Source organism: Ochlerotatus camptorhynchus, unplaced genomic scaffold, assembly GCF_037179485.1.
Source record: "Ochlerotatus camptorhynchus isolate MF236.1 unplaced genomic scaffold, CSIRO-AGI_Acam_v1.1 ptg000313l, whole genome shotgun sequence".
NCBI lineage: Eukaryota > Metazoa > Arthropoda > Insecta > Diptera > Culicidae > Ochlerotatus > Ochlerotatus camptorhynchus.
Window position 1 is genome coordinate 2,895,711 of NW_027040801.1, and position 26,105 is coordinate 2,921,815.

Consider the following 26,105-nt stretch of genomic DNA (forward strand, 5'->3'; position numbering starts at 1 on the left):
TAAAGAGTTGATAGTTCCGTTATAGTGTGGCAGTGTGAAATTTGCATATGGAAAGCGGAAAGAGAACAAAGTACAATTTTAAGAAAGATACGAATAGGGTAGATCATCTCCTTTACCAAGCTCGTATAAAATCTCCACTTTAAGTCTGATATTTGACGTTAAGCATCTCCGACTATGTAAATCGTTAAATTCACGCATGAAGTAATAACACATGATTAGTTAAAGTAGATTATTTTCGATTTTTATTGATTCTTCTAGGAACACCCTTAAGGCTCCTTTCATAAATCCGTCCTTAGAATTTCCATGCAATTAACCTTAGAAATTTCATAAATTTCTGCTTAGAATAATCTTGGACTTCTCCCTTGCATTCAATTGAAAATTTAATTCGTAATCTCCTTAGAATCCGCATAGTATTTCCTCAGAATTCTCAAAACAAAAATCCATCACAAACTTTGAAACACTTCTCAGAATTCCTTTGAGATTGAACCCTCAAAATTCGATTCCATTGGAATTCTTCTCGGAATTTATTTCGAACTCTTTAGAATTCTATTGGAAGTATCGTCAAAAATCACCCCAGAATTCTTTTAGAACTATCCGCAGATACCATCTTTGGAGTTCACGGGATTTTCATGGAATTTTCATCAGAGCGCTCTTAAGCAAAATTTCAGAACTAATTTTGAATTCTTATTAGAATTGGACCTAGAATCCTCATACAATAATCAAATAATTCTTTTAAGAACTCTCGTTAAAATGAACTCTCAATTAAATTAGAATTATTTCCAAAATTGTTTCGGAGCTGAATTTTGCGTCTCTTATAATTTAAACAATAATCAAAAGCGACGCTCGTATGTGTTAAGCCAAGTTTAACTACATAGGTAAACCTGGCTTAAGATTTAAGCGGAGAAGATGAAATCGGTCCTCAGAGCACTTAATTTTACATGATACTTTCGTAGTCTGTACTTTGGTGTTCTTCTCTGATATATCTTGGTATCATCCCTAGAATCCTTTAAAATTCTCTTAAAATTTACTATGGATTTTTTGAAGCTCTTCCTTGAAAGACTTTTGAAAATCTATCACAGACAAATACCTTTGGAAACCTTCCAAGGTTAACAATTTATTTTCAGGGAAAGGAGATATATTTTTCCAGATTTTTAATCGAAATTGTAGGCATTCCCCAATAGTTTTTCTGGTGTTTTTAAGTTTTGCGGTTCACTGGTCACCCTGGTTAAAATTTTAATTTTTTAACAGATATGTATATTTTGTTAAAACTACTGTAGACTTTCTTAGTGCCAAGTACTCAATTTAAACATTTTTGATGTTTTTAAATTTCACTCTCTTTTAGTAGTGAAAAAGTGGCTTTAGTGTCTATTTTTAGGGAAATAGTGACTTTAGTGGCTTTTTGGTGTAAAAAGTGACTTTTTAGTGACTGGCTTAAAAATAGTGACCAAGTCACTTAAAAGTGACCTGCTACCAGCCTTGGAATCACCCATACAACTGTGTATCGGGTGGTAAAATTGTTTAAGGAGTCCCAGACGACCGAGCGGCGGGCTGGAAGTGGAAGAAAATCGAAGACAGCTGACCCTGTGAAGGCCCGGAAGGTGTTGGATTATTTCAAGCGTAATCCAAACCTTTCGATTCGCGACGCGGCTCTGAAGGCAAAGTGTTCCGCCTGGTTCGTTCAGCAAACCATGAAACGAGCTGGGCTTCGTGTATTCAAGGTCCGGAAGGCACCGGAAGCTGTATCGAGAGTGGTTAACGAAACCGATGTGTGTGGTTATGAATGACGAAACCTACATCAAGGCAGACGTAAAGCAGATACCGGGACTAAAGTTCTACGTTGCCAAATCACGGTTTAATGTTTCGGAAGACATAAGGACGAAGAAAGTGGACAGATTCACCAAAAAATACTTGCTCTGGCAGGCCATATGCCAATGCGGTAAACTGAGTAAACCGTACATCACAATGGGTACCGACTGGCTTAAATACTTTCCTTTACCCATTTTGCCGAAAACAAGCAACAACTACCGCGCAACGCAAATTTAAACTCGTGTTAATGGCGAACGAGGGCTATACAGTGTAAATATGACAGATGCGCAAGATAACAGGAGCATAGGTACGCTCAATGCGGCTTTACGTTAGTGTGCGTTTAAACGAATGTCCCCCCCAAAATCACCTTTTTTGGGATTTTTTCAAAAGTCATTATGAACTTCCAATCAAATTGTGTTCTCAAATACGAGACTTCTGATGGGCTATGACAAACTATATTTGATTTTTTGTCTCGATCTTTTGTGTTGAAAATAAACGCAAAAATGACATTGCGTTTAAACGAATTTCCCCCACTGTAACGTTGTTTTGTACCAAAAACCGCCAACCCCCCAAATTCACCAGAGAATCGTCCGGTGGAAAGATTTTGGGCCATAATGAAGGTTTAATGAAAATCGTCCAAAGTGTTTAAGAACGAGCTGGAGTTGAAGAAAGAATGGATGAAAGTGACCAAAAAGGTCGGCTCCACCATTGCACAAAATGTAATGAGGGGTCTTAAGGGAAAGGTGCGGGCTTTCAGCGATGGAAAGGATGAAAGGAATTAGTTCATTCCCTGAAAGTTTCAAGAAAATCCGACTTAAAAGAAGTTTTTTGCGAACACTTTTGTCTGGTGCATTTTTTTTCGAGTACAGGCCTTAGACCGGCAATCGGGCCAAACAGCCTGCATGCCGCATCGAACGACAACGGCCAACGATGCGTGAACTTTGCAGCCTCTCGAAGAATGGTAGTTCGAAGTACCTTTTTCTCCCGCAAGGATATCCACAAAGCCACCTGGAGATCACCTGACCAACACACAGAAAACCAAATCGATCACGTTCTAATCGACGGGAAATTCTTCTCCGACATTATCAACGTCCGCACGTACCGCAGTGCGAACATAGATTCGGACCACTACCTAGTTGCAGTATGCACTCGCGGAGTCGAACGCCGCGACCCAACATTGAGCAACTACGGGACGCCGGAGTTGCCCAGGACTACGCGCAGCAGCTGGAAGTTGCACTACCCACGGAAGAGCAGCTTGGCACAGCTTCTTTTGAAGATGGCTGGAGGGACATCCGTTCAGCCATAGGTAGTACTGCTGCAGCGGCACTAGGTACTGCAATCCCGGACCGAAGAAATGACTGGTTTGACGGCGAATGCAAACTAGTAGTAGAGGAGAAGCAGCACGGGCGAGAATGCTGCAGCACCGCACGAGATTGAATGTGGAGCGATACAGACAGGCGCGGAACAGACAAAACTCGGTTTTCCGAAGGAAGAAGCGTCAGAAGGAAGAAGCGTCAGCAGCGAGATCGCGAGGCGATGGAAAATCTGTACCGCGTAAACGACACACGGAAGTTCTACGAGAAGCTAAATAGTTCGCGCAAAGGCTACGTGCCGCAAGCCGATATGTGCAAGGACTTGGACGGTAACCTTCTCACGAACGAGTGTGAGGTGATTGAGAGGTGGAAGCAGTACTATGACGAGCACCTCAACGGTAAAGCAGCAGAAAACGAAGGTGGCACGGCAACAGACCTTGGAGCACGCGCAGAAGACGACAGGCTACCGGCCCCTGATCTTCAAGAAGTTGAGGAGGAGATCGGTCGGCTGAAACACAACAAAGCAAATGGTGTAGATCAATTACCAAGTGAGCTATTAAAATACGGCTGCGAAGCTCTGGCTAGAGCGGAGGAGATATTACCGGAGGAGTGGATGGAAGGTTTCGTATGCCCAGTCTACAAAAAGGGCGACAAGTTGGATTGCTGCAACTACCGCGCGATCACACTGCTGAGCGCCGCCTACAAGGTACTCTCCCAAATTCTATGCCGCCGTCTGTCACCATTTGCAAGAGAATTCGTGGGGCAATACCAGGCGGGATTCATGGGTGCTTGCGCTACCACGGACCAAATTTTCGCGATTCGGCAGGTTCTGCAGAAATGCCGCGAATACAACGTGCCCACACATCATTTGTTCATCGATTTCAAATTCGCATACGACACAATCGATCGAGATCAGCTATGGCAGATTATGCACGAGTACGGATTTCCGGATAAACTGACGCGGTTGGTCAAGGCGACGATGGATCGAGTGATGTGCGTTGCTCGGGGACACTCTCGAGTCCCTTTGAATCTCGAAGGGGGCTACGGCAAGGTGATGGACTTTCTTGTCTGCTATTCAACATCGCGTTAGCACGATCTTCAGGAAGTCCATCCAGCTTATTTTCTTCGCCGATGACATTGACATCATGGCATGGAACTTTGAGACGATGGCGAAAACGTACATCAGACTGAAGGCTGAAGCTAGGCGGATTGGAATTGCCATCAACGCATCAAAGAAAAAATACATGAAAGGAAGAGGTTCTAGGGAAGACAATGTTAGCCTCCCACCCCGAGTTCAGATTGACGGTGACGAAATCGAGGTGGTTGATGAGTTCGTGTATTTGGGCTTACTGGTGACCGCCAAAAATGATACAAGCAGAGAAATTCAAAGACGCATTATGGCAGGGAATCGTGCCTACTATGGACTCCGGAGGACGCTCCGGTCGAATAAAATTCGCCGCCGCACGAAGTTGACTGTCTACAAGACGCTGATTAGACTGGTGGTCCTCTACGGTCACGAGACCTGGACTATGCTCGTGGAGGACCAAGGCGCCCTTGGTGTTTTCGAACGGAAGGTGTTGCGTACCATCCACGGCGGAGTGCAGATGGATGACGGAACGTGGAGGAGGCGAATGAACCACGAATTGCACCAGCTGCTGGGAGAACCATCCATCGTCAACATTGCAAAAATTGGGCGACTACGGTGGGCTGGGCACGTCGTAAGAATGCCGCACGACGACCCAGTGGTTCTAGAAAGCGACCCAACAGGAACAAGAAGAAGAGGCGCACAGCTGGCAAGGCGGATCGACCAAGTAGAAGGCGACCTGCGGACCCGCAGACTACGAGACTGCCGAAGTGTGGCCATGGATCGAGTAGAGTGGAGACGACTTCTTCGGACAGCAGAGGACAACAAGGCCTTAGCTTGATTGGTAAGGTAAGTACTGTAGGTACTAGCTTAACGAACTTTATTGAACTTCAGTGGGATTTGTAGAAGTTCAGCAAATTGTGTTGAAGTATTTATAGCGAATGTAATAGGAATTTTGTGAACTTCATATGAATTTAGTGATTTTTATTTATTCGAAGAGCTTCGTTGAAGTTCCGGGAGTTTTATCAAACTTCAGGAAAATTCGAAAATGTTAAGGGAGCATTGTTTAATTAGTTAATTAGTTTAATTAAAATAATAACATCTCTAGGACCTTCTTTTAATTTCAGTGCACTTCTTTGATGTTTGATTGACTTTATATAGATCAGAGGATTCCGTATAAGTTCAGCATAAAACAAATTCGCAGAATCAACGAGAAACGTCAAAGCACGGTGAACTTTGTAGTAAACGATGTAGCAATTCGAAGAACTACGTAAAACTTCGTATGAAGTATGTAGAAGTGCAGGTATTATTTTAAAAGTTCAGGCCACCTAGTGGAAGGTCGGCAAACTTTGTAGAAGCTCAACATGCTTCGTAAAATTGTAGGGAATTACGTAAAAAAAAGTAGTCGATGAAGTTTTGCAGAAGTTAAGTGCATTTTGTAGATGCTCAGGGAACATAGTTTAAGTTATAGGAAATAGATTCAAGTTTACAAACTTGGTAGAAAATTAGTAAAAATTTATTAAGCTTCGTAGAAGTTGTCGAAACATACCAGAAATTAACGAAGAGAAAACTGAGATTTGAATCTTCTGAGCGACGGTTTTGAAATGGACATACCTTTTTTGGTGATCCTTGCGCACCCGCCGAACCGGGAGTTCGCGGGGACGTTTTGCCCGCACTGTTCTGCGATCGCATTGGCGACTCGCCGCGCGTTGGCGTCTGACCCTGTTGCAGCAGTTGCAGCTGCCGGTTCAGGAACGCCTGCTCTTCCTCGGTCTGAACTTCAATCTCACGATTGGACACAGTCTGGAAAACATGGATAGTGTAAATTTTGACCGAGGATTTCTTTTTCCAAACACTTTAACTTACCTTTCTTGAAGGCGGTTGTGCAATAATATCATTGTAGTAATCATCCGGCTTACACGATTGCATGTTTTCATACAATATGTTAATTTTCTTCATATTGTCCCAACCAGCGGGTCTGGGGAAGGAGGAAAGAAGTTCAGAAATGTTCCCACCTGGGAGATCGGGAGAATTTAAACTTACATTAGCACGGCATCCTTCTCGACGATCAGCGCCGGTGTACGGAATGGTAGCCCGTAGATCCGATGCGTTAGGTATTTGTAGAGCAAGTCGCAGTTTTTGTCCTCCTTGACGCTGGTGTAGAACAGAGACGACCCGTACACCAGACAGAACCGACGGATCCACTGCTGCATGAAGTCAAAGTGCTCATCTCGGTAGTCCAGCTCCTTCTCTAGGGTGGTCATATAATCGGTCTGCAAGCATTAAGGGAGCAGAATTCGGTCGAAAGTCATTAGTATTGCCGATAGCAATTGAAGCAATTATGCAGGCAGGTAGATGATAGAATAGCACAATCAGTTGTAATGCTATTAGTGGGAAATGGGTCAGAGAGAATCAGACACGTACTTTCGTTACAACAACTACTACATCTAAGCCCAAATTGGTCGTTAGTACACCTTCTGGGAGCGGAAGCGCGTCCAGATCGTCGTCCACCGACGAGAGACGATTGGTTCGCTTGATAGGGGACCCAGGGTCCAGCTCATCGATCGTATCGCAATAGCTCTGCCACACCGCTACCAGCCTCTGGCGGCACTGGTGTCGTTCCTCTGGAATGAACCATAAACAGAAACATCGTGTTAATGAAGCAATTTTCAAATTTCAAGGACGGTGACGATAGAAAGGGACAACCGAAATCGGAAACCTTACAAGCAGCTGTAACGTGATCCGATTCGTTTAAAAGCTTTTTGCTGTGTGGCGCACAGTTTCGAGGCCACGCATGCTTGTTCTAGTGTTACCGAGCTGGACGAGACAAAGCATAATCACCACCTCACATTCAAACTAAGCAGAGACTTACCCGGCTCGATTTTCAGCCCCGCTATGTGATCATCCAGCATCTTGATCCAGTGCTGCAGCTGATCCACCCAGCTCCATGGGGTCGTCATCGATAGCGTCAGAATGACCAGTGTGTGTGCGTAGTTCGACTCGTTTAGGGCATATTTGAGCAGGTTGATGTGCCCGGGGTCGCCATCCAATATCCACACTCCGAGGCGGGTTAGGTCTGAAATGAAAAAAGAAAACATTCAGAAAATATAGGTACATCGCGAAATATAGTACAAACCGAACTCACCATCTCGATATTCGTCCCTCACGTCTATGTAGGCGTACTCCAGGCCGGAGCCCTTCTTGGGATCTTCGACGCCCTGTAGCTTGGCAATCAGTGTCGTTTTGCCGCTCGCATTGTCGCCCAGCACGAGCACTGATTTGTTCGATGGAAGTTTGGTACTACTCTGTGTTTGTACTTCGCTGAGAATTGCCGACCTGGTGGATGGAAAGAAAGGCAAGACATTAGAGCATGAAGATTCAATAGGGGCATTATAGTTGCGCTTGGGTTCACAGGAATCGTCTTTTGCATCGGATTCACCGTCTTTGCTCGATTTGGACTGTCAACTCAGTTTCCAAATCAATTTTGCTAGACAGTGCGAGTCTATTAAGAGTGTGAATTTCGGATGCTTATATTCTATCTAGGGGAGATGGGGCAATTTGGCCACCCTAAGAAAATCATCACTTATAATACTAAATTCATATGATAATTCAAGTGATTTTTAATCAACTAAATGTATATTTGAATTTAAAAAAATGTTCGTGTTGGTAAACCGAAATACCGTTGGGCAAGGAATCAAAAATATCATAATGACAAGTGATCCACCAGCCCAACAATAATGCTTTGGCTGAAATGGAAACCAATAATGATATAATCTTCTACCTTTTTTCATGACAAACTGCCTTTGCAATAATGCTCGCTCGAGTCGGTAGAGGTTGGCAAGTTGCTTCACGAAGTAAGGCCAAAGTTGATACACGAAATGTTTGAAATATCGTGGTCGCTCATATCATCTTACGACTTAAGTAATATTTTTTTAAAGAAATACTTTTTTGTTTATGGTAAACTTGAAATTATCTTGGTATCTAACTTGCCAATGCCCAGTTCTGTACTGCGGCTATTCGCATAACAGTCCCATGTAGATATGAAATTCACAGATCATGGGACTGTTATGCGAATAGCGGCAGTTTAGCAGTTGAAGGAATATTTCTGAAAAGTCGTTTGAAGTATTGGTAAACCTTATTTTCATATGCAGAAATCTTAGTTTATGACATTTTCAGCTTGTCTAACACATTTTAAATATATGCGTTAAAGTCCACGCACATTACCCAAGTAACCAACAAGCCCGCTAATCGCCTTTTTTGCAATATAAAGCTGATATATAGGTGATATAAAGTGTGGAAGCCCTATATTAACCTTATATTGCAAAAAGAGCGATTATCGGGCTATTAGCGGGCTTGGTGGTTACTTGGATAGATCGGGATCAGATGCGTTGCGGCAAAGTGACAGCTAAATCTATTGTCTAACTGTCTAATTTACGTCAACGGAACGCAATCGGATCTAATGTGGGTGGGCCTTTATAGAAAAGTGAATTTTTAGGCTATATTGTCCATATAGCGAAACTGCCTCACTGTTCACTATACTACGATGGGCTACTGATCAATCGCTTCCTTTACAAAATTGAAGAACAAAGAGACATATTAGAACCTGAGGTTATCCGGATATAGGCTCAGGAAGAAGCTTTATTAGATAGAAATCAATTCAGTTTAGAATTTCCGCAGCTCTGGTGATTTTATGCAGGTACTAGATATCGAAATCCCAACTGTTTAGAAGGTTGACGTCTTAGGCAAAGTTGTTATCGAACTATTCTGGAACTCACTACCAGAGTCCAGAGTTTAGACTGAAATTTGTTTAGACCACAATTCAAAAAGAAATACCAGCATTCTTTCCTGGATGTTTTCAAACAGTCCCTTAAAATCATTTGAAGACAGACCTCCTTCAATCCCACAGAAGTTCTCTGAAGTTCATCTAGAAGACCGTGTCACAAGTGCGATTGAATTGTTTGAATTGACCATTTCAATCTTCCAAACTGCCCGTTCTGAAATTCTTCTAAACTTGCCCCTTTTGTCGTCAGGGCTTACCATTGATGCCTTGCTCTTTTTCAATCCCATAATCTTCTAAGTATAGATAAACGCATAACATGACATCTAGGTTTTGCGGACATGCTTTAGGGAACCTATAGTAATGTGTTGATGTCTATTGACGTCCGTAGGCCTTATTAAAAGTAATTGTCCTTGGAGTTACTATCTGAATTTGGTCTCAGGGTCCCCTGGTAAGACAATACACTCGCTTTTGAAGTCCTGTGATCTAATAGATTTGTGCACTAAACCTCCCTTGCACCAAGTTCTTTTGATTTGCAACTGAATTTTCCGAATTTGCACAATAATTCTTTCGAACAGGCCTGTTGAATTGTATAGGCCTGGTAATCGCAGCGTAGAACCTTGAATTTCCATGTGAATGTCCCTACCGTAAAGTGTGCTCAATTGGATAAAAATATTGAGAGGAGATCCGAAGGTTTTTAGGGCTTTTGAACATTCATAAGACTTCAAATGTAGGTCTGAAAAATGATTAGCATGGTTTGTGAAATTCTTCTTTTAGTTGTAAACTTGGGGATCTTTGCGGCATGCTTAGTGAACTTCGAAAGTATTTAACAAGATCTTTGAGAATGAGTTTAGTTGCTCAGGATTATTTTCGACTTGCTCTCAAAAGGCGAGGATCTCTGCAAATTACCCTAAAAATCGTCTGACGTTAACCTTGGTGTTTCTTTGAATCGTCCTGTTGATTTTCGATCTTATTTTCAAGCTTATCTCTCCCTGTATATACCAGTTTTATCAGTTTTCCAAGTTTGTCTAAAAATTATTGAGTTTGCCATCATTTCAGGACTTCATTCCGCTTGTTGTCAAACCGACCTGAATTTTTTCGAGAAGCCACGAAAACAGCTCCGAAATGGCCTCTTTTAGCTTTCTGTTTTGTCCAGTGATATGCACGACACAGGTGTGAATAATTTAAAAAATGCGTTTGGATTTTTTATAGATTTTATGGTCACATTAAAGCTGTACTACTTTACTCCAGATTACAAGTGACCATATGAATACACTATTTTATAGTGTGGCTCAATTAAATCTTCGACCTTGGTTTGCTTCAAAAAGGTTCGGATGGTCTGCCTAATCCCTAATGCATTGATTTCTAAGCATATCGATAACACTACCATGACAAAACTCGTTAAATAGTGCACCTAAAAGCGAGTTTTTTTGGGGGTCGGGTGGCGGGTGACAAGTTTGTGAATGGTCAATGCCTGATGTAAGCCAAGCAGACCTTCTATCATCTCTTGAAACATACCCCACATTTTCCACAATACATGGCGGTTTGCACCACTAGTTGTAATTGAAACTTTCAGCAGTCACGCGTCAAAGGGGAGCAACACGGAGACAGCAGTCTGGTACGCTTTGGACATTATCATACATGCAGACCAGTTTGAATGTGTGAGTTTAAATTAGAAGAACATTTGCGATGTATGGGTGCCCAAAGTGTGCATTTCTCGTTGTGCACTTGGATATCTGATTGCAGGCAAAGAGAGTAATGGAGAAAGAGAGCGCAAAAGCTTGCTCTTACTCTCTTGTCAGTTGTAAATCTCTCAATTCCCGATGGTTGCACCGGTGCGCCTATGAAAACTTATGAGCTCCTGGTTCATTCTGATAGTGTTGTTCTGATGAATAAAGAGTTGATTAATTCAAGTTTGCTACCCAAAGGACGACATGAATTTTCTCTAGATTTTGACACTGTTTTGTATCAAAAAATGTTTTCGGAAGTGTTTGATGGATATTCTTCATTACACTTCAGTCGAAAGATTATAGGCCGTTCAAATGTTACGTTAGGTAGTGATTAATATAGTAATTGAGAATATGTCCCTCGAATTCATGGAGCATTGAAAAATATACAAAAACTAATATGTGGTGGTAAGCTATAACGAACAAAGTTTGGTGCACAGGTAAACAAACGAGGCACGCGACGCCTCTGATTTGTTTTTTTTTCGCTGAACTTACAATTGGGGTAATCTATATCAAGCCCATGAGCCCTTCTAAATGTAACCTCAAGATTCACTAAGCCTGTCAAGTAGGTTCTGTGTTTTTAGTGTTCTTTGGACTTACACTCAGTGACGTCCAGGCTTGCCTACAAGTCTTTTAAATTGATTATCAATATCTACTAGATTGAATTGCTCCTGAAGACCACTAAATATAGCCTAAAAGTCTTCTGACCTTACTTATGAGAAGAGGTCGAATATGACTTCTTCCTCCTTATCGTGGCTTTGACGCTCTTACACCATGCTTCATAGCCTAGTCAGTAAAGGCACGGTATTACCAAGCCGGAGGCGGCGGGTTTGATTCCCGGTCCGGTCGAGGGAATCTTTGGAAATTTTCTCAACTTCCCTGGGCATAGAATATCATTGTGCTTGCCACACAATATACAAATTCATGCATTGTTATTGGCATCTAAAGCTCTCAATTAATAACTGTGGAAGTGCATTTAGAACACTAAGTTGAAAACGCACTAAGCTAATGTGCAATAAGCTTGAAATGCGAATAAGAAGAAGAAGCCTATCTGAGACCCCTGAAATGGAGTAATAATGGAGTAATATTTAAGAGAAGTTTGCATGAAAATCTCTATTATGTTCTATAATACAGTAGAGAAACTCAACTCTGATCATATGACATGTGTGATTTCGTTCTAATTCCTCAATTTGGTGTAAATTAAACCATTTCTGATACGAAATGTTATTACTAGGACATCGTTGCTTGCTATTTTCAGTATTCACAGAAGCACAACATCAGCAACTCTTATTATGAGAAAAACTAAAATACATACATTCGTGACGGTCTTCGGCAACAGTGTCGTATGATAGAGCCTGTCATATGACATTTTAGTTTGGTACAGTAATTTGATAGCTTGTTTCGCAAGTGTCGGTTGGAAAGGCAGTAGACTATCACAGAAAATATGTCGACTACGGAGACCACTTACAAGACCGGATCGGACACTTCTGAGAATTAAATATTGAAATTATTTTGGCAAATCATTACAAAAGAGCAGTTTGCAATGTGGATGACTCATGGTAACCAACAAATCCCAATTAGTTTTTCCCGTTTTTTTCCCGGAAATGTTTAAAATTTTCCCGCTAATGTGACATACATTTAAATTAAGCTTGAAACTAAATACGATTATGCCGATTGCAGGGCTGGTAGTGCTGGTGCGATATAATAGTAGTGACTTTAGTGAATAATAAATAAGTAACCAATAGTGAAATTTATATGATGACTCAGAAACTCAAATAAGGTTTAATATTGTATTTAATAAACTGTTTTTGTCATGAAACTTAAAATCACATTTCATCAATTCCTCTAATTATATCGAAACTCTCAACGGAAGCTCCTATGAAGAGCACTTGAAGTGATTTGAATAATTTCCCTTTGATTACGTTATACATAGCAATTTCCAGATTTTCCCAGACTTTTTTTTTGTAATGTTACTGGTTGAGCGTTACATAAATTTCTGCTTAGAATAATCTTGGACTTCTCCCTTGAATTCTATTAGAAATTCAGTTCGTATTCTCCTCAGAATTTCCATGGTATTTCCTCAGAATTCTCAAAACAAAAATCCATCTCAGAATACCCTTGACACTCTTCGAAGAATTCCTTTGAGATTCAACCCTCAAAAGCCGACTCCATTGGAATTCTTCTCGGAATTTATTTGGAACTCTTTAGAGTTCTCTTGAAAGTATCCTCAGAAATCATTCCATAATTCTTTTATAGCTATCCGCAGAGATCATCTTTGAAGTTCGCGGGATTCACATGGAATTCTCATCAGAGCTTTCTTAAACAATGCCAGAACTAGTTTTGAATTCTTATTAGAATTGAACACAGAATCCTCATCCAATCATTATAGAATTCTCTCAATTATATTGGAATTATTTCCAGTATTGTTTCGGAGCTGAATTTGGCATCTTTAATAATTTTAAACAATAATCAAAAGCAACGCTAGTATGTGTCAGTCTCAGGGCTGGGTTTTTCGCTTAAGCCTTCAACCAGGTTTAACTATATGGATAAATCTGGTTTGAGATTTCAGCGGATGTGAAGAAATCGGCCCTAAGAGCACTTAATTTTACATGAGACTTTCGTAGTATGTAATGTCTTGGTGTTCTTCCAAGAATTCATTTAAAATTGTCTTAAGCTGTCATTTGATTTTTTTAAGTTCTTGATAGTTCTTCAAAGACCTCTGAAAATCTAGAACAGACCAATACCCCTGAAAAGTTTCCTAGATTTTGGATATGGGAGGTATATTTTCAACGATTTTTTATCGAAATTGAAGGCATTTCCCAGTAGATATCCTGGTGTTTCAAAGGTTCTTGAATTTTTGCGGTTCACTGGTCATCCTGGTTAAAATTGTTAATTTTTCAACAGATATGCATATTTTGTCATAACTACTGTAGACTTCCTTAGTGCCAAGTACTCAATTTAAAAATGGTGTTGATATTTTTCCATTTCACTCTATTTTAGTTGTGAAAAAGTGACTTTAGTGACTATTTTTATGGAAATAGTGACTTTAGTGAGTTTTTGGTGTGAAAAGTGACTTTTTAGTGACTGACTTCAAAATAGTGACAAAGTCACTAAAAAGTGACCTGCTACCAGCCCTGCGATTGGCAAATCAGAGCAAAGGCATAACTGGTTATGCGACACCTAAAAAAAAGTGTCATGCAATATGACAGATATTAAAACGTCATTACCATTTTCACCAACTCGCCATCTGTGAGTCAATCGTCACTTTGATTCTTCAATTGTGTCTTCAAAAATTGTCTAAGAAAATTCACTCAAAACTTTACAGGATCAGAATTCATCTACAATAAATTAGAGATTTTCTCTGGAAGCCAGTTGACAATGTATGTACAACAGTGAAGACATTCTCTGCAGAACACTCATTAATGAAATTCGTGCTTAAATTATCTTCGAATTTTAAATGTTTTCGAAAAATTCACTGAAGCTTCCTTAATTTTTAAGAATTCGTTTCGATTCTCCTTTAGTTCCTTAATTCCCGCGCAATTCACCTCAGAATTGTATCAAAATGTTACTCAGAATCAGGGTTCTGCATTTTCGAAACAAAGTAAAGAAAATGAACCCTCTGCAGAATCGCTTCATTTCGAGCAATATCGTTTTCGTGTAAGCCATTGTGTTTCTTGATATCGAGTCACGACAAACATTCCTCCTGTTCAACATGACTTGGCTATTGCTTGTTTCTTTCGTCAATATCAGTTCATTTCAATTAATTATATGATTTGAGTAGTAGCTATACTGAAGATTCGAGAGATGTCGCCCCTTCAGTGTTAGGAAAATCATTTTTGCAGTATGGAGTATATCAGAAAATCCACGATTTGTGACTAAACATGCTTTCACAGAAGGAAACAAATAAACGAGTGTTTACCTTATAACCATAGTAATGTACTCGTGCAATTTTGGTGCATCTAAAACTACCCATAGAGATGATAATGAATAAAAACTGAAAATTTTCATGCATTTCCAAATGGTTTCCTACCATTCCCATACATTCGAAGTGACTGGCCCTCTGGATGTGGATGATGTCAAAAAGAACAAAACATGATTAATTGACGCAATGAATGACTCGGAAACTGCTTCCTTCGTTTTTTCCACTTTCACTTCAATTCGGGGCTCATTCGACTTGTCACGCGTCACGTCGTTAGGCATCATAACATAGTATCCGCACAATCTCATTTGTCGATAGGGAAGGCATCTGGGTCGCATGTAGCAATTGGCGTCTTGCAATGAAACTTTTCCAAGCTTTCGCCTCCTACATTTCGAAGTGAGAACTACTAGAAGGAGGATAGTTTCTAAATTTTCCAAGTAAAACAGACGATTTTTGGGGCAAATTGGTCCATAAAGAAAAACTAATAATTTCGTGTGGAAACTTTTGCTTGAATCGTGTAAGAAAACGTGTTTGAAAACTAATTGTTATTATTTCGGTATGGATCGGAGAGGTTTTCATGGAAAATAATGCATAACAAGTTTGCACCCAAAGCGAGAGGTTACCTCCTGCGCAGCTGCATTTTTCGGAAAATGGTGAATATGTGCGATTTCCACTAAGATGAAAGTGGAAATTAAGTTAATTTACTTAGGAAAGGTTGTATCATGCTGGTAGTAATGGAGAATTGGTTGTACAGGACGCCAATATTCAATAAATGTTCATTTTGGCCTTTTCTAAGCAAACATAACGATACTCACAATTTTCGACGGAAAACGCAACGGAACTTGCTTTACTCAACACGCACCATACTATAAAATGATGCTAGATGGTCTTCAAAGTGATAACAAGATGACAAATCATCTTTATTTTGAGTAATTGAACAATTTACTTCTGTTTACATGATATTTACGATGCAGCATTGATGGATCCGCGAAATGAAATGAATATATCTTATGAAAGTTTAACTGGAAAAGTCAAAGATGCACATCAGTCTGATCGTAAAAACGTTTTCTTCTTCAATTCGAATGTTATATTGGAAGGATTTTACACAGGCTTGATGAAAATTATGATTTAACGCTAATTTTCACGAATTTTATATGTAGTCTATCAACATTATCATCATCATGCAGTGGCGACATCTGCGTTGAGCTTTTACGGCAATCTTCCAATAAATTTTTAGTTTATATTAAACAAAAATTAAATTAACGAGGTCATTCTGAAGTCCAAAATGGCGGCCATCGGGCTAAGACAAAGTCTCAAATACCTTACAATAGGGTAGTTTTGGAACGAGGACGACGTGAAAGTGCCAAAAATCGATATCCGACGGCATTTTGAAATCCAAGATCGGGTTTCAAAAAAAATGTCAAATATCCTACAATAGGTTTTCAGAAAACATGTAAATGCTGAAAATCGATATTCGACGCCATTTGCAGGGTATTTGTTACTTCTTCTGAATCGGAAGCCACCGTCTTGAATGTCAAGATGGCGTCGGACATCGGTGTCCGGTCTCTAGATATCACCCCGATTCCAAAACTACCCACATTGATCGGTATTGACAGTATTTTACACTTTTTCTGAACCACATCTGACTGCTTTTATTTAAAAAAAAAGGCGTTGAATATCAGTTTTCTTTCTCTGGACGACATCCCAATTCCAAAAATACCCAAATTGATGGGTATTTGACAGTATTTCGCACTTAAATTAAATCGGAAGCCACCATCTTGGATTTCATAATGTAGTCAGTGGTCGATTTCCATCCTCTAGATGACATTCTGATTAAAAAAAATACCCATAGGGGCTATGCATTCATTATGTCACGCTAAATTGAGGAAAAATTAACCCCATCTCCCCCCTTTCTTGACGTTTTTCCTATACCTAATGCATTGCTTGACTTAAAATCATAAATTCCTTCCCCCTTAGAGCGTGACCAGCGAATCCAAACACATAAAGCAACCAACGATACAGACAAAACGCTTGCTACGACTACCACAACAAACTCTCACTAACTCGATCGGAGTGGTAGAAGGATAATGATATATTGCTTGCCTGCTTTGTTGCAATATACACGGATGAGGACATAGCTTGATCTGAATCGAGACAAGACATAACAAAAAAATTCCCATTAACACACGTGTATCATCTTCGGCTTTGCTTCGTGAAGCAGCTTGCCAACAATTCTCTCGTTTCCTTCTACCGCCCCGAGTGAGCTGTGTGGCGTGGGCTGCTTGTCATGAAAAAGAATGAAGAAGATCATATCATTTAAGGGTGTCCACGATGAAATAGCCACACACAAAATTTATTCGCAAAATTCGAGTTTTCATCCGATTGCCATCAAATTTTCAGGGATTGAGAAATAACTATTAAACTTCATTTTACCATTTTACTCGTATTTTATTTACAGTCCATACGCAAATGCCCGCACCTTGGCCTTAACCCCGGCCATAAGATTCTGCACAACCTGTGAATCAACCGTTTTTTGCATGTAAACCCATACTTTCTTCAGTTCCTCGACTGTCTTCACTACCTTAGGTCGTTTAAGAAGGTGCTGCTTCATAATCGCCCAGTACTTCTCGATGGGGCGGAGCTCCGGAGTGTTGGGAGGGTTGAACATTTTCGGCACGAAATTGACCTTATTGTCCGCATACCACTTCAGCACGTCCTTGGAGTAGTGGCATGAGGCCAAATCCGGCCAGAAGATTGTTGGGACGTTGTGGGCCTTCAGGCGAGGAAGCAGCCGCTTCTGGAGGCACTCTTTTATGTACACCTGTCCGTTCATCGTGTCCTGGGTCACGAAAGGTGCACTCCGCTTCCCGCACGTGCAGATGGCTTGCCAAACCAGGAATTTCTTCGCAAATTTGGACATCTTCTGAGTGCGGACATGCTCCGGAACGCTGAACTTATCCTTGGCCGTGAAAAACAGGTTGCCGGGGATCTGTTTGAAGTCGGCCTTCACATATGTTTCGTCGTCCATGATGCAGCATTCAACTTTCGTCAGCATGTTGAGGTACAACTTCCTGGCACGGGTTTTGGCGGACTTGTTCTGCTTCTCGTCGCGATTAGGGGCCTTTTGTACCTTGAACGTTCGAAGCCCAGCCTTAGTTTTGGCCTTCTGGACAAAACTTCGGCTTAGGTGCAGCTTCTTAGCCACATCCCTAACGGAGGCGTTCGGATTTCGGTTGAAGGCCCCAACTACGCGGTTGTGATTTTTGGTGTTGTACGGAATACTTTTTCCTTCACTTCTGGGCTTCCGATCGGTGGTCAACCGTTCCTCGAACCGCTTAATCACTCGCGACACCGTGGAATTCGCGATTCCCAACGTTTTAGCGATGGAACGATGCGAGAGATCCTTGTTCTCGTGATGAATGCGCAAGATTTTATCACGCACGAGCTGTTCTTTCGACTCCATTTCCGCGAGTTTTGATCACAGGACTTTAAAACTTGCAGGATGTAAATAATGCACTATGAACTAAATCCACCCAAATTTTCATTAAATTCTACCCAACGGTTAAAAAGTTAGAGTAATTTCATAGTGTGGCAATTTCATCGTGGACACCCTTTATTGCTTTCCACTTCTGACATAGCGATATCATTCGGTTCGTTGATCGCTTGTCATTTTGCCATTTGGAGATATTTTTGATTCCTTGAGCGTGACATAATATATGCATCACCCCTTATTGATGAGTATTTGTCAGTATTTTCCACATTGTTTTGAATCGAAAGCCATCATCTTGGTTTTCAAATTGGTGTCGGATATCGATTTTCATTCTCTATACATCATCCCAATTCCAAAAATACATATATTGACAGGTTTCCTACTTTTCTGAAATCGGAAGCCACAATCTTGGATTTTAAAATAGCGTCGGATATCGATTTTCAACCTCTAGACGTCATCTCGATTAAAAAAAACCATATTATTGGGTATTTGCCAGTATTTCCCACTTTTTATAAACTGGGAGCCACAATCTTGAATTTTATAATGGCGTCCCGTATCGATTTTCGATCTATAGACGTCACCCCGGTTCTAAAATCATCCATATTGATGGGCCGGCGTCAGTATTTTCCACTTTTTCTGAATTCGGAAGTCACCATCATGGATTTACAAATGGCGTCGGTCATCGATTCCGACCTCTAGACGGCACCCTGATTCCAAAAAATACCCAAACAAACTATCCGACAATGATAAATTATACGAAACAGCTATTGGCAGTAACGTAAATCTAACTGTTCGCAGTATGGAATGTTATGGTAGAGTGACGTCGCAATGTTAACAACCTTTTTGCTTCTAACACCAGCAAGCTGCCTGTTGGCCTGGACCTTATATAAACGTCATTGATACGCATTCACTTAAATGAACCGAGTGAACAATCAAGAAAAGTCAGAAAAACTGCACGAATTTGGATCGCTACAATGCGAAAATAAGTTCATTTGACAATGAAAGACGAAATGAACACGAGTCAAGTTAAATGAAACAGCATGAAAATTGATCGAAAGTGTTTGTTGATGTTGAAGGGAATCTGCTCGAAGAGAAGACAGAATGACTTTCAATTGAAAGTGATTGTTGACAGCTTCGTCGTCGTTTGACGATTTTCGATTGAAAGTGACTTTGTTGGGCCCTGATCGAGAGAACAGAGAGACGACCGGTGGCGAGGTTATAAAGAGCTTCCTTAAAAAGTATCAATAAAAGAGAGCGTAACGATGTTTTCGGGGTATCATCCAAACCATTTGGGGGAAAGTAGGCTGTGCCGGCGAACGGTCGTGTTTATTTTTGCTGTCAAGATTTTTTTCTCGTGATTCCCCGTTCTGAAGTGCTTTTAATGAAGAACAATCCCCAGTTTAGTTTTCGTGAAGTGGATTTTAGTCTGAAACGTTAGTATACGTTAGTTAGTTAGTTAGGATACGGTTGTTTGTTCTCTGTTTTGTGGTGCGTTCGCGTTCATAGTTTTCGGCTGCATTTGCCGGATTAGCACTGGCGCTCTGCCTCCCGGACGTTTATACGTGTGTGATTGGTAGTTTTCTCGCTTTCCGGGAAGTTTTAGAATAGAGAAAGAAAACGTGATTCAACATGTTTGCAAGCATCAGAAGAAATGTCGCAATCTGCGTTATTTGATTTTCTCCCGGACCAGAAATTAGTGGCATCGCGAGTGATAATTTTTAATTTCAGTTTATTTACGCGCTGCAAGGTGCGTGAAAGAGTTCGGCACAATCGGTGTTGTTGTTGGCTCGCTGCTTGAAACTTTTTTTGTGTGTTCGAAAGAAATTGATCGAAAGTGTACCAAAAGTGCTTCTGAACGTGTTTCGCAGTTGGGAGTGGTGAAGTTCGTAAATTCGCGGTTTATGTTCAGTGAAAATTCCGTATCACAAAATTGCTCAACGAGTTCCCTTTTTTTTGTCGTTTGACGACGACGGGCATGCGAGAGAAAAATAAGCATCGGGAATGTACTCCCGGATGTATCGTTCCAGTTGAAGATTGTTCTTATACATATCTCGATTGCATTTTCGAGGGGACGTCCGGAGAGCCTTGAGATTTAGGCGTTGTTGCTTTTGCGGGCAGACGAGTTGGTCGCCGGTAAGGTCCAGTAAGTGCTGCCAGCAGATGAATCAAGAGGTATTCGAAACAAAATTGGTAAGAAATGTCCATTCAAATCGTTTTATTACAGTTAAACAAATTTCAAAACTATATACGTGCCAGATTTGGAAATAATATTTTTTGAATCTGGAAGTGTGTTTATGATACCATTATCCATTTGATAAAGGTAGAGTGAACATGCGGGGCTTATTGTAAGTAAAAGTGACCTCGGAGTGGTCGTGAATTACCAGGCATTCTGAAATGGGTCACTGGAGCTGCAATAGAGCTAACACCTTCTAACTCCCGGACTAAACCTGCTTTAGTTGAAGGGTAATAAAAAGCAGTTTTCTTCCATAATAACACTGCCAGACAGTGTGGGTTGGATTGTACACACACACACACACACACACACACAAAGTGACTTTGTTGGGCCCTGCTCAGAATTATAAATAAGTTTTCCTCTAAATTATTCTGAAAATTCAAATGGAATTCTTCTTAAAATTATCTAGAAATTCTTAGCGAGAATTCCTACAGAGGATTATTAAAATGATATGCAGAGAATTTACAAGGCTGTTATGGACAAAGAGAAAGCCAGATATAATCAAAAGATTATTCAGGGGAACCCTGAAAGCAGCTCCGAAGACATTCTGAAATGATGCTAAGGAAATTTTTGAAAAAATCATAATATATTTTAGAAGAGTTATCTACTAGAAATCTTGAAATATTCTAGGTAATTCAAACATTGGCAATTTTTAAAAAATCCGGGCAGAGACATTCAGGATTCAACTTTTGAAATTCCGAGGGGGGCGGACACATCTAAATATAAATTGTAGATGCTCAACAAATCTCACACTAGCGAATCAATCTTCGAAAAATCTTCTATCATTTCTCGCATCTACTTGCATCGCGCATCATGGTGATGTTGATTTGCGTGAGCAAGCCTTGGCCTTCTAGAAATCAACAAGAGAAGTCATTGTTTACAAAAGCTGTTACACACTAATTCCAGCTCTATCTAGATATGATCAATCTCATTATCATCTTGAAATTTCATGAACACAAATATCAGCTCTCGCAAAACACACAACAGTAAACCATGAACTTCATGTTTGCTGTGGTGCAGCACACTAGGAGCTCCAATTTCATGAGAGATATCGCAACAGTGCCCAAGATTTGTGCTCTAGAAAACTTTAAGTGATAGGACATGCCAGCCATCATGACGGCCATTGTTGGACGCTTCAAGGAATCTGAAAAAAATAGCAAGAATATATTGAGTTTGCAATCAAATTCCCGGTTTATTCCCGGTTGAGCGACCACCCTGCCGTTTCAGTTAAAAGTGTTTCAGTTAGCGAACGTCTACTGTATGTACTAAAGAAAATCGAAGCCTCCGTCTTGCACACTATATTCATCGATTCCTTCAGTGTGCTGCGACAAAAATGATGTCATTCTGCAATCCACCGCCACCGCTGCCAAGGCAAGGAAGAGTGTGTCGCATGGTTCACAATATTGCACACACAATTTCTGGCCCACATCACCATCATGATGCTATCGATGAAGTGTGAGCAAACCAGACCGGCAACAGAAGGCAGAGGGTGCTGCCACCATTAAATTCAAATGTTGTTTAGCTCCAAAAGCAATAAGTACCGTAACGCGTAACAATTCGTCTTCTGGCTGCTGGTGGCATTGTTTGATTGCAGTGATTGCACTGACTAGCGATTGACAATAAATGCCCGCCTGCCAACAAACCCGAATGTGAGTTGTTGGACTATCGCCATCAGCTCGGAAAGATTTGCTGTAAAGAAAGCAGTTGTGCGACGAAAGAATGCCAAAACGATAGGAAGCAATGAATACGGGAAAAAGGAGCCCCAACATTACGTCATTCGCGACGAAATCATTCGAACAGATTCGAACGCGTGCTCTTGTCGGGGAGTGTAAAAACTCAATGTGTGTACCTATTGAATAAATTACCTCAGTCAGCTTGGCGAGCGCACTTTCGTTGGGAGAGAAGACAGATCTCACCTGAGTCTGAGATCATATTTTGAGAGGGTGACAGAAGCGTGATCGTATGGTGACCGAAGGATCGCCACGATTAATCTAGTATGGGAAGCTGCAAATAAATAAATAAGCATTTGCTCGGCGTTGACCCGTGTGAGTATGATTGCATTTGCGAGCCGATGAAGAAGTGTTATCAACACAAGTGTTCCATTTATTTGTACTCTTTGGTATGGAATTAATATATTCTCAGGGGCTGTCCCTTTACCACGTGGACACTTTAGGAGGGGAGGGGGTTCGGCAAATGTTCACAGTCCATACAAATCATTAAACTATCTTCAATAGCATACGTACAGAAACATTTTTTTAACACGCTTGATATTTTTGAAAGAAAACCATTGATCTTAAAGATGTTTTGATCAGGATTGCAAATACTCATTCCAGATAAAAACATGTTTTTCGGAATTATGAAATCATTAGATGGTATGATCACATTTTCTATTAAATAAAAAAATATGATCATATTTTCGAATGGTTTCAGTAGTGGTGTCCCGTAACCTCACTTTTTACCATGCACCAACTTTCAAAACCAGATTTAATGCCATATTCAGACTCTAATCGGTTGAAAAATACACTTAATGTTCTAGTTTACTCGATATCTATCCATTGCAAGCAATATTTTGATAATTGTTTATGTTTTGAGAGTTGGTGCACAGGTAGATTGAGGTTAAGGAAATGCTACTGGATTTCAGGAATTGTACCCCTCAAACCTATTTTCGATGGTATTTTTCTTAAGATTTCCTTGAAATTCTCTTTCAAACTTCCTTATAATTATCCTCAGAATTTTCATGGAATTATCCGCCTTTTTGTAATTATCATTTCATAAGAATATAATACCCTTGAAGTTCATCTTGGAATTTCCTAAGTATTCACATCTTAACTCTTTTTAAATTCATCTCAGAACTTATTTGAAATACTCATTGAAATTGGAGCAGGAATCCTCCTCGCAATCGTCGTGGAGTTCTCTTCAGAATTCCCTAAAAATTCTACCCCAGAACTCTCCTTAAAATTCACCAGCAGCTTTGCACTTACTTTGGGGTTGTGCATTAACTACGTAGGGGGGATTGGGAATTGTCCACAGCCCATAAAAATTTTAAAAACTATGTATGGACAATTGTCTACGCAGGGGCAGGGGGGTCAAGAATTCCAAAAAACTGTCTACGTAGTTAATGAACACCCCCTTTAGATTATTTTTTTTTATTTTAAGGCTTTATTTTTGAGATTTTTAGCCGTAGGCTAGTTCATCTCGTCACCCCCTTTAGAGTTCGTCCGATAACAACCATGTGCATTTTCTCTGAGAGAGAGAGATTACTTTATTAAAGAGATTTTCAGCCTTGGGTTGGTTCGTTTCTGAATTCCTTCTAAAACCTCCTCAAAATTACATAGGATTTACACCAAAATTATCTAAATAGTTCATAAAAAGTAACATAATTCTGAAAATCGAGCTCAACCTAAAGGTCTTGACTACTTTATTTTCTAAAAACAAAATCCGCGATTTGTAATACTAATCCGCGACAGATAAAAACTGTTTTCATTGCTTAAAGATACCATTTGTATTACTTTTTTTTAACTCTTTATTTGTTCCAAATTCAAAATAAATTACATTTCATTTTAACCTAGGTGCCCCAGTTACTACAGTAACTTACCAGCCTTAATTGTTATGATATATATCTAAGTGTTTTTACATTGTTCCTGCCTTGGCAATTCAGTATTTTAAACAGGTTTTTTTAAACCTGCATGTCAGTATAACAATTGAAATCTTAAAACTAAAAACTAAAACTAAATCTTATCTAAGTATAAAGGGAATTAATGGTTGCATTTGAGGATTGCAACGATTTTTGCCTGAAATTATTAATTATTTTGTTGGACATTTGTTCTACAGTCTCAACATTCGAAATTCTACGTACTTCGGTAGTATTGTACCAGGGAGGCAACTTCAAAAACATCTTCAGAACTTTGTTCTGAATCCTTTGAAGTGCTTTTTTCCTGGTCGTGCAACAACTAGACCATATTGGCACAGCGTAAAGCATGGCCGGTCTAAAAACTTGTTTAAATATTAGAAGTTTATTCGTCAGGCAAAGTTTGGATTTCCTGTTTATAAGAGGATACACACATTTAATATATTTATTACATTTAGCTTGAATGCCTTCAATGTGATCTTTAAAAGTTAATTTTTGGTCAAGTATTAATCCAAGATATTTCACTTGGTTTGATCAGGAAATTTGAACTCCGTTTATAGTGACTATGTGACTACTACTAGGTTTCAAAAAGGAAGCTCTGGGCTTATGTGGAAATATTATAAGTTGAGTTTTGGAAGCGTTGGGAGAAATCTTCCATTTTTGTAAATAAGAAGAGAAAATATCTAAACTTTTCTGCAGTCTGCTGCAAATAACACGAAGACTTCTTCCTTTAGCGGAAATGCCTGTGTCATCAGCGAACAAAGATTTGTGGCAACCCTGAGGCAAATCAGGGAGGTCCGAAGTGAAAATGTTATACAATATAGGCCCAAGAATGCTACTCTGAGGAACTCCTGCTATTAGATTTGGAATTTTGATAATTTACCTGCAGAGTTCTGTCAGTTAAATAATTTTGAACTAATTTCATAATATAAAGTGGAAAATTAAACTTTTTCAATTTAGCAATCAAACCTTCACCATTTGTATTACTACTACATGGTATTTCAAGCTTATTGCTTATATCATACTAGCTGAGTGTGCCCGGCCTTACTCGGGATTCAATATTAGCTTGAATTTATGCACCAATTTAAAAAAGCATGCTATATTGTACGTAGCCCCCCCCCCCCTCTTATCTAAGGAGCTACCCTCTATGACCTCAACATGTCAAATTTGGTTCCATTTGCTTGATTAGTTCTCGAGTTATGCAGAAACTTCTGTTTCATTTGTATGGAAGCCCCCCTTTACAGAGGACGGAGGGGTCTCGAACCATCATAAGAACCTTTCGCTGTCCAAAAACCCCTGCTTACAAATTTTTACGCCGATCTTTTTAGTAGTTTCCAAGTCTATAAGGGTCAGACCGACAGACAGACAGAAATTCATTTTTATTTATAAAGATAGATAGATAGATATAGCAGTGGCGTCGCCCTAACCTCAATCTACCTGTTCAACAACTCTCAAACGTAAACAAACAAAACAATATTGGTTTCAATGGATACAAATCAGTGAAACTAGAAGATCCTATGCCTTTTGAAACTGTTTTGAATGTAAACATGACCCTAAATACCGTTTTCAAAGTTGTTGAACAGGTAAAAAGTGAGGTTACGCGACGCCACTGAGATATAGACAGATTGCTCTCAACTTAGTGTTTTTGAAGCGCTTCCACATTTCAATTGAGAGCTTTCAATGACTGTACAATAAAAATAGACCGAACGGAAATCGAACCCAGCTTCCTCCAGCATAGATTTGCTTTGTAGCAGCACCTTTACCGACTGAGCTAAGGGAGTTTATACCATTTGAAAAAAAAAATAACAATGTATCAGGGCTGGTAGCGATCACTGTTGTCAAAAATAGTAATTTTAGTGACCATGTTGAAGAAATAAGTGAACAAATAGTGACTTATAGTTGTTAAAATAGTGACTAAAAAGTGACCTAAGAGAAGAAAAGTAGTCGTTATGATGGCACACAAAAGCTATAATGCTTCAAGAAGTTTTCAAGAATCTGGAGTCAAATTCCATGCACAGTTTTACAGGCTCCCAAGGGAGTTCTGGGGATAAAATCTTTCAAAAAAACATCAAATGCTTTCTGCTTTCAAGGTAGTTCTGATGAATTTTAGATTTCATGTGAAGCCTGA

The 26,105-nt window shown here is 39.9% G+C and overlaps 2 protein-coding genes across 2 annotated transcripts in view; one reads left to right on the forward strand and one right to left on the reverse strand.

Annotated features, from left to right (window-relative positions):
* Dlic (dynein light intermediate chain) overlaps positions 1–26,105 on the reverse strand; it is a 40,323-nt gene that overhangs the window by 4,501 nt on the left and 9,717 nt on the right. The window contains exons 2-7 of the mRNA XM_065229335.1: positions 7,349–7,539; positions 7,076–7,279; positions 6,628–6,827; positions 6,247–6,476; positions 6,070–6,181; positions 5,818–6,006 (exon numbers count right to left, since the gene is read on the reverse strand). Of these exons, the coding sequence (XP_065085407.1) occupies positions 5,818–6,006; positions 6,070–6,181; positions 6,247–6,476; positions 6,628–6,827; positions 7,076–7,279; positions 7,349–7,539 (1,126 nt within the window). The remainder of the gene's footprint in view (positions 1–5,817; positions 6,007–6,069; positions 6,182–6,246; positions 6,477–6,627; positions 6,828–7,075; positions 7,280–7,348; positions 7,540–26,105) is intronic.
* Positions 2,188–26,105, forward strand: part of LOC135707500 (GATA zinc finger domain-containing protein 1) — a 259,888-nt gene continuing 235,970 nt past the window's right edge. Inside the window, exon 1 of the mRNA XM_065229348.1 lies at positions 2,188–2,195. The gene's annotated coding sequence lies outside the window, so the exon portion shown is untranslated. The remainder of the gene's footprint in view (positions 2,196–26,105) is intronic.